Source organism: Triticum urartu, chromosome 5 (genome assembly GCF_003073215.2).
Source record: "Triticum urartu cultivar G1812 chromosome 5, Tu2.1, whole genome shotgun sequence".
In the NCBI taxonomy this organism is placed as follows: Eukaryota; Viridiplantae; Streptophyta; class Magnoliopsida; order Poales; family Poaceae; genus Triticum; species Triticum urartu.
Genome location: NC_053026.1, coordinates 631679582 through 631689249, shown reverse-complemented (window position 1 = coordinate 631689249; position 9668 = coordinate 631679582). Strand labels below are relative to the sequence as shown.

Genomic DNA, 9668 nt, shown 5'->3' with positions numbered 1-9668 from the left:
GGCGGGGCACGGGCGGCGGTCGCGGACGCGCGACCTGTTCGCGCGGCCCTTCCGCAAGAAGGGGTACATCCCGCTCACCACCTACCTGCGCACCTACAAGGTCGGCGAGCATGTCGACGTCAAGGTGAACGGCGCCGTCCACAAGGGTATGCCGCACAAGTTCTACCACGGCCGCACCGGTCGCGTCTGGAACGTCACCAAGCGCGCCATCGGCGTCGAGATCAACAAGCAGGTATAATTCCCCAGCCCCATACCTTCTCTGTTCTTCATCTGTGGTCGTTGGGTTTGTTAGATCTGTGCTCCTAGGGCGATACTGCGATCTTGACCGACGGGACACGTAAATCTGGTCTGTGGCCGGAGATTCTGAAGGTCACCAAATCTCTTGGTTCGTTTGATGCGAATTCAGTTTAGTATACTAGAATGCTTTTCTGTGCTTGATTTGTTATGATAGATTGCTATGTGTGCCTGTGATGAACTCTTCAGATCATGTTCATATGTTGTTACTCTTATAAATTGTCTTGCTTACTTTTCCTGTTTGTCAATTTGCTTGCATAGCTACACATTTCTGTAATGTCCTGCAATGATTTGATGTCCTGTTATGTTATGCTGCATCTTGAGAATGGATTAGATTGAACTGTTTGATTACACATGCCCTAGGCCGAGCGCTTCCCCCTTAAGCTATGGGAAGGCGTGGTATTCCACGGGAGAGGTTTTTGTGGCGCACGATTCGTGTGATGGGCATACATTAAAATTTCATTCTGGCTTCCTCTGACTGCATGCTTTACCTGTAGCAGTTATGACAGCCTAATTGGATGATACACATATAAACATCTGTTTTCTTATTTAGTGGATACCTTGGCTTGTTTCATGTAATGTTGCATATGGGTTGCATATCCTAGCCCGTTTCATCTAATGTGTCCTAGTTTGGATGCATTTCATGGCTTGTTTTGTCTAATATGTAGTAGTTTGGATGCATTTCATGGCTCATCTTTGTATGCTGATAAGATTTTGTACACGGTAAATGTTAGCTCTCTAATGATTCTCGTTGGTAGTAGTTGTTTGTTTTCTCCATTTGGATTGGTAGACCACAGTAAGCCACATTTTACATCACTTGATGTTGGTCCCAATATTATTTCTGCATTTCCTTGTCTGTAAACTACTTTGTGTTATACATCTAAATTAGTGTTTGCTTGTCATGCCTTTTACATGTAAATGTTGCCCTGTACTATGTATCAGTGGTTTCATATATGTCTGTGCTCTGTACACAGATTGTAACATGTGTTCTCTGTCATCAGGTTGGCAACAGGATCATCAAGAAGAGGATCCATGTGCGTGTGGAGCACGTGCAGCCATCCAGGTGCAACGAGGAGTTCCTCCAGAGGAAGCTCAACAACGACAAGCTGAAGGCGGAGGCCAAGGCGCGTGGTGAGGTCATCAGCACCAAGAGGCAGCCAGCAGGCCCCAAGCCTGGGTTCATGGTGGAGGGCACCACCATCGAGACGGTCACCCCCATCCCGTACGACGTCGTCAACGATCTCAAGGGTGGTTACTAGAGCGCTTGTTGTTTCCTGAGCAGAAGCTTGAGCCAGTTCTTAGTATCTATGCTTGTTCCCAATGTTTTGGTACTGAGTAGTTCTCTTTTTGCTCCGCGGAGTGTGAACTTCTCTGTGGTTAACATTAAAGATTTCCTGTGGTTGATTTCATTCTCGACATGCTGCTGGATATATTTGCTTTTGGTTGATTGGGCAATTGTCTGTCCTACGAGTTCCTTCTGAGAAGCTGCAGATTTCACGGGCAATGGATTTCCCACGTAATTCCTGTGTAAGCAAGCAGCTTCGAGATGCATGTCAAGATCTATGTGAAATGATAGCTTTGCTCTAATTAAATGAAAGCTACAGCTCATAAGCTGATAAAATGGCTGGAACTTGTGCTCAAAATTCTCAACCTCATAGATATGGAGTACCGCATGGCTTTGTGCATATAGCTGATAAATACTACTCCCTCTGTAAGCAAATACACTACTTCAGTGATCTAAACGCTCTTTGCCACGTAAATAAGTTTAGTACTCCCTTCGTCCCAAAATTCTTGTTTTAATTTATCTATATACGGATGTATATAATATTAAAATGTGACTTGATACATTCGGATTTAGACAAATATAAGACGAGAGTATATCGCATATAAGTAGAGCGATGCTGTATAAACGGTTTTGGATTGGGTACTTAGCTCCCTCGTTCGGACCGCTAGACACAACCACCTGTGGGAGATGGCGCTCCCGCGGCCCACACCAGCGTTGCTGCCTTCCCTCAACCGTTCCCCACCTCCATGGAGCCATCCCTGTAAACCTCTCACATTTTTAAGATAGATACAAGACAAGGTTAAAATGCTTGCCACAAATTAAGCGTACTTGTCTTTGGGGCAAAGGAGTGAAACCCCAGCCCTCGAGGAAGAATCGGGTAAAACTTAAGCTAACTCGCCGTCTTATTGGAAAGAAGTTGCCATGCCATGTCACCTCAAATCCGTGAAGCAATAACTCATGGCGATGGTGGTCATGAAGAAACTACCTTTCTGACCCCGCGAGGGATGGCCGCGCACGACAGGCGTTGGGAGGTTTCGTTGGTCATGGATCTTCGATCTCGGCATACTATCCCCTTCGATCACGAACTGCTGATTCTCCCGCAAGACGCGCTCAAGCTGGTGCTCCTCAACGTCGACGATGTGACGGTGGATGCACACAGGCTGTGTGAGGGCGAGGCGGTACAGGAAGGTAGTCATGCAGTTTCCTTGTCATTTGGCGAGAGTTGACCACAGGATTCCCTCGCCATGCGAATCCGGTCCGCCATACACGACTACGTCAGCACCAGCTAGTCGTATGACAGCTGGGCCATGGCGGTCGCAGCTTCTGGTTGGTGGGGGGGATTCTGGGTCCTGGTCCGCCCCACCGCCATGAGGGCCCCACAGAGGATTTGCCACGGGTGAGCTGTATGGGGGAGGGGTTGGACTCCACCTCGGTCACTTCGCACTTCCATCACATCGCGGGCGATTCTTACCTTGAACCATAGTTTGGCCACCTATGGCGGAGGTCTAGGGTTTCTGATCCCATCCACAATTTCGACTCCTTTGGGTGGTGGCGGGGCAAGCTGGACAACGACGAGCGATCCTTTCCTCAAGTTGTGGCCAGTCCCTCTCTCTTGTCTCATCAGGCTGCAAGATCCAGCTCATCGGTGATGGGGGATCGCGTCGGTGGGAAGTTTGGGGGGGGGCATAAGGATGTTGGCACGGAAAGGAATCATGGTGGGCGTTACCAGGCTCGCGGCCAGGGACGCAACCTGGTTTGGTAGTGTCTGGGGGCGAATCCGTCGCTGGGCGGAGGCTAGCGCAGTTCATCTAGATCGGAACCCGGTGATCGTTGGGAGGCGGCCAAAACCTCGGTTGCGGGGGCCTGGATCGTTGGGCGGATCCGGTGAAGTCGACGAGCAAGGGGGTGCGACATCCAAGTGCAAGGGGCAGATCCCACCACCTGCTCCTTTTCAAGGCAACACAATCAACCAGGAGCTCTGCCTTAACTGCAATCTTCTAGATCATTTCGCTCCTCGTTGGCCTACTATTCATTGTGATCGATGTGGGAAGCTTGGGCACATGGCGCAGCTATGCCAAGCATTGCGGCCATGGGAGTGTATTCCTGCTATGTGTGGGTTCCAGTCCCCGGGCGAGGGCTTCTTCTATTTCCCAGATTTGTGCATAAGGAAGAATGTGAAAGAGAGGAACAACATTGGTAGTCATTACTGTGTTGGAGGGGTTTACCACTGCAAAGGAATTAGAGACTGAGTTCAATGGCTTCTTCAGAGTTCGGTGGACTTGTACTACTCGTCCTATTAGTCCCACTCAATATACCATGTGATTTCCTAATCATAAGGATGTTGAATGCACCTGTTGTTTTGCTAAACGTCTTCCTATTAAAGACGGGGCTGTTGTGGTTAACATTTCATCTTGGTCTACTTGTGTGGGTGCCAAAAGGGATATGCACAAAGCTTGGGTTCCTATGAAGAATGTTCCATTAGACAAGAGGTGTCCAGAGCATGTTTCCTATCCTGGTGGTCTGGTGAGTGTCACTTTGGAAGTTGATATGGCAACACTGCATAAGCCCGGGTTTCCGTGTATCTTGTTGGGTGATACGTTTCCGTCGTATCTACTTTTCCAAACACTTTTGCCCTTGTTTTGGACTCTAACTTGCATGATTTGAATGGAACTAACCCGGACTGACGCTGTTTTCAGCAGAATTACCATGGTGTTATTTATGTGCAGAAACAAACGTTCTCGGAATGACCTGAAACTTCACGGAGCAACTTTTTGGAAAATATAAAAAATACCTGCAAAAGATGAAGGCCAGGGGGCCCACCACCTATCCACGAGGGTGGGGGCGCGCCCCCTACCTTGTGGCCCCCCTGGAGCTCCTCCGACTCCAACTCCAACTCTATATATTGTGTTTCGGGGAGAAAAAAATCAGAGAGAAGAATTCATTGCGTTTTACGATACGGAGCCGCCGTCAAGCCTTAAAACCTCTCGGGAGGGCTGATCTGGAGTCTGTTCGGGGCTCCGAAGAGGGGAATCCATCGCCATCGTCATCATCAACCATCCTCCATCACCAATTTCATGATGCTCACCACCGTGCGTGAGTAATTCCATCGTAGGCTTGCCGGACAGCGATGGGTTGGATGAGATCTATCATGTAATTGAGTTAGTTTTGTTAGGGTTTGATCCCTAGTACCCACTATGTTCTGAGATTGATGTTGCTATGACTTTGCTATGCTTAATGCTTGTCACTAGGGCCCGAGTGCCATGATTTTAGATCTGAACCTATTATGTTTTCATCAATATATGAGAGTTCTTGATCCTATCTTGCAAGTCTATAGTCACCTATTATGTGTTATGATCCGTTAACCCCGAAGTGACAATAATCGGGATACTTACCAGTGATGAACGTAGTTTGAGGAGTTCATGTATTCACTATGTGTTAATGCTTTATTCCGGTACTCTATTAAAAGGAGGCCTTAATATCCCTTAGTTTCCATAAGGACCCCGCTGCCACGGGAGGGTAGGACAAAAGATGTCATGCAAGTTCTTTTCCATAAGCACGTTTGACTATATTCGGAATACATGCCTACATTACATTGATGAAGTGGAGCTAGTTCTGTGTCACCCTAGGTTATGACTGTTACATGATGAACCGCATCCGGCATAATTCTCCATCACCGATCCATTGCCTACGAGCTTTCCATATATTGTTCTTCGCTTATTTACTTTCCCGTTGCTATTGCTATCATCACTACAAAATACCAAAAACATTGCTTTTACTACTGTTACCTTTTGCTACTGTTACCACTACTATCATATTACTTTGCTACTAAATACTTTACTGCAGATACTAAGTTTCCAGGTGTGGTTGAATTGACAACTTAGCTGCTAATACTTGAGAATATTCTTTGGTTCCCCTTGTGTCGAATCAATACATTTGGGTTGAATACTTTACCCTCGAAAACTGTTGTGATCCCCTATACTTGTGGGTAATCATTGGGGTGTAGGGATGCTGAGAAAATCCCTCCATCGGCTGAAGGCACCCTTGGTGACAAGTTCTATAAATTTTTTATGAGTTCGAAAGAATTGTGGTGGGTGCCCCCCCCAGAAAAGACAAAATTCTATTCCTGTTGATAACAGTTTGTCTTGATCTATGTCAAAAAGGTATAGAATGGACCCCTCCGGGTCTTCGTTTGAGCAGGGTGGGGGGATCACTTCTGTGGTGGGCAAATTTTTGCTACAGGGACAGTCTATTGGCACGCAGAGGCCGTCAACTATATCTGAATAGGAGGAAGAGGAGGACAATGAAGACAATTGAAGGAAATATGCCCTAGAGGCAATAATAAAGTTGTTATTTATATTTCCTTATATCATGATAAATGTTTATTATTCATGCTAGAATTGTATTAACCGGAAACTTAGTACATGTGTGAATACTGTTGGGTTTCGTAGTAATTTCAAAAAATTTCCTACGCACACGCAAGATCATGGTGATGCATAGCAACGAGAGGGGGAGTATGATCTACATACCTAGTAGATCGATAACGGAAGCGTTTGGTTGATGTAGTCGTACGTCTCCACGATCCGACCGATCAAGCACCGAAACTACGGCACCTCCGAGTTCTAGCACACGTTCATCTCGATGACGATCCCCGGACTCCGATCCAGCAAAGTGTCGGGGAAGAGTTCCGTCAGCACGACGGCGTGGTGACGATCTTGACGTACTACTGCTGCAGGGCTTCGCCTAAGCACCGCTACAATATTATCGAGGACTATGGTGGCTGGGGGCGCCGCACACGGCTAAGGAATAGATCACGTGGATCAACTTGTGTCTCTCTGGGGTGCCCCTGCCTTTGTATATAAAGGACCAAGAGGGGGAGGCCGGCCGGCCACATAGGGCGCGCCAGGAGGAGTCCTACTCCCTCCGGGAGTAGGACTTCTCCCCAATCCTAGTTGGAATAGGACTCGCGAGGTGGGAAAAGAGAGAGAGAGAAGGAAGGGGGCGCTGGCCCCCTCTCTCCTTGTCCTATTCGGACTAGGGGGGAGGGGCGCGTGGCCCAGCCCTGGCTGCCTCTCCTCTTCTTCCACTAAGGCCCATAAAGGCCCATATAGCTCCCGGGGGGTTCCGGTAACCTCTCGGTACTCCGGAAAAATCCCGATTTCACCCGGAACACTTCCGATATCCAATATAGGCTTCCAATATATCAATCTTTATGTCTCGACCATTTCGAGACTCCTCGTCATGTCCGTGATCACATCCGGGACTCCGAACAAACTTCGGTACATCAAAATGCATAAACTCATAATATAACTGTCATCATAACCTTAAGCGTGCGGACCCTACGGGTTCGAGAACAATGTAGACATGACCGAGACATGTCTCCGGTCAATAACCAATAGCGGGACCTGGATGCCCATATTGGCTCCTACATATTCTACGAAGATCTTTATCGGTCAGACCGCATAACAACATACATTGTTCCCTTTGTCATCGGTATGTTACTTGCTCGAGATTCGATCGTCGGTATTCCAATACCTAGTTCAATCTCATTACCGACAAGTCTCTTTACTCGTTCTGTAATACATCATCCCGCAACTAGCTCATTAGTTGCAATGCTTGCAAGGCTTAAGTGATGTGCATTACCGAGAGGGCCCAGAGATACCTCTCCGACAATCGGAGTGACAAATCCTAATCTCGAAATACGCCAACCCAACATGTACCTTTGGAGACACCTGTAGAGCTCCTTTATAATCACCCAGTTACATTGTGACGTTTGGTAGCACACAAAGTGTTCGTCCGGCAAACGGGAGTTGCATAATCTCATAGTCATAGGAACATGTATAAGTCATGAAGAAAGCAATAGCAACATACTAAACGATCGGGTGCTAAGCTAATGGAATGGGTCATGTCAATCATATCATTCACCTAATGATGTGATCCCGTTAATCAAATAACAACTCTTTGTCCATGGTTAGGAAACATAACCATCTTTGATTAACGAGCTAGTCAAGTAGAGGCATACTAGTGACACTCTGTTTGTCTATGTATTCACACATGTATTATGTTTCCGGTTAATGCAATTCTAGCATGAATAATAAACATTTATCATGATATAAGGAAATAAATAATAACTTTATTATTGCCTCTAGGGCATATTTCCTTCAGTCTCCCACTTGCACTAGAGTCAATAATCTAGTTCACATCGCCAAGTGATTTAACAGCAATAGTTCACATCACCATGTGATTAACACCCATGGTTCACATCGATATGTGATCAACACCCAAAGGGTTTACTAGAGTCAGTAATCTAGTTCGCATCGCTATGTGATTAACACCCAAAGAGTACTAAGGTGTGATCATGTTTTGCGTGTGAGATAATTTTAGTCAACAGGTCTATCACATTCAGATCCGTAAGTATTTTGCGAATTTCTATGTCAACAATGCTCTGCACGGAGCTACTCTAGCTTATTCCTCCCACTTTCAATATGTATCTAGATCAAGACTTAGAGTCATCCAGATCTGTGTCAAAACTTGCATCAACGTAACTTTTTACGGCGAACCTTTTTGTCACCTCCATAATTGAGAAATATTTCCTTATTCCACTAAGGATAATTTTGACCACTGTCCAGTGATCTACTCTTAGATCACTATTGTACTCCCTTGCTTAACACAGTGTAGGGTATACAATAGATTTGGTACACAGCATGGCATACTTTATAGAACCTATGGCTGAGGCATAGGGAATGACTTTCATTCTATTTCTATCTTCTGCCGTGGTCGGGCTTTGAGTCTTACTCAATTTCACACCTTGTAACACAGGCAAGAAACTTTTTCTTTGTCTGTTCCATTTTGAACTACTTCAAAATCTTGTCAAGGTATGTATTTATTAAAAAACCTTATCAAGCGTCTTGATCTATCTCTATAGATCTTGATGCTCAATATGTAAGCAACTTCACCGAGGTCTTTCTTTGAAAAACTCCTTTCAAACACTCCTTTATGCTTTGCAGAATAATTCTACATTATTTCCGATCAACAATATGTCATTCACATATACTTATCAGAAATGTTGTAGTGCTCCCACTCACTTTCTTGTAAATACAGGCTTCACCGCAAGTCTGTATAAAACTATATGCTTTGATCAACTTATCAAAGCATATATTCCAACTCCGAGATGTTTGCACCAGTCCATAGATGGATCGCTGGAGCTTGCACATTTTGTTAGCACCTTTAAGATTGACAAAACCTTCTGGTTGTATCATATACAACTCTTCTTTAATAAATCCATTAAGGAATGCAGTTTTGTTTATCCATTTGCCGGATTTCATAAAATGCGGCAATTGCTAACATGATTCGGACAGACTTAAGCATAGATACGAGTGAGAAACTCTCATCGTAGTCAACACCTTGAACTTGTCGAAAACCTTTTTGCGACAATTCTAGCTTTGTAGATAGTAACACTACTATCAGCATCCGTCTTTCTCTTGAAGATCCATTTATTCTCAATTGCTTGCCGATCATCGGGCAAGTCAACCAAAGTCCATACTTTGTTCTCATACATGGATCCCATCTCAGATTTCATGGCTTGAAACCATTTCGCGGAATCTGGGCTCATCATCGCTTCCTCATAGTTCGCAAGTTCGTCATGGTCAAGTAACATGACCTCCAGAATAGGATTACCGTACCACTCTGGTGCGGATCTCACTCTGGTTTACCTACGAGATTCGATAGTAACTTGATCTGAAGTTACATGATCATCATCATTAGCTTCCTCACTAATTGGTGTAGTAGTCACAGGAACAGATTTCTGTGATGAACTACTTTCCAATAAGGGAGCAGGTACAGTTACCTCATCAAGTTCTCTACTTTCCTCCCACTCACTTCTTTCGAGAGAAACTCCTTCTCTAGAAAGGATCCATTCTTAGCAACGAATATCTTGCCTTCGGATCTGTGATAGAAGGTGTACCCAACAGTCTCCTTTGGGTATCCTATGAAGACATATTTCTCCGATTTGAGTTTGAGCTTATCGAGATGAAACTTTTTCACATAAGCATCGCAACTCCAAACTTTATGAAACGACAGCTTCGGTTTCTTG

At 45.4% G+C, this 9668-nt stretch overlaps 1 protein-coding gene across 1 annotated transcript; it reads left to right on the top strand.

Moving 5' to 3' along the window:
- Positions 1-6: 6 nt before the first annotated feature.
- LOC125511408 (60S ribosomal protein L21-2-like) lies at positions 7-1703 on the top strand. The gene is made up of 2 exons (XM_048676770.1): positions 7-232; positions 1296-1703. The coding sequence occupies exons 1-2, from the start codon at positions 149-151 to the stop codon at positions 1551-1553; spliced, it is 342 nt and encodes a 113-aa protein (XP_048532727.1). The 5' UTR covers positions 7-148; the 3' UTR covers positions 1554-1703.
- Positions 1704-9668: the final 7965 nt, after the last annotated feature.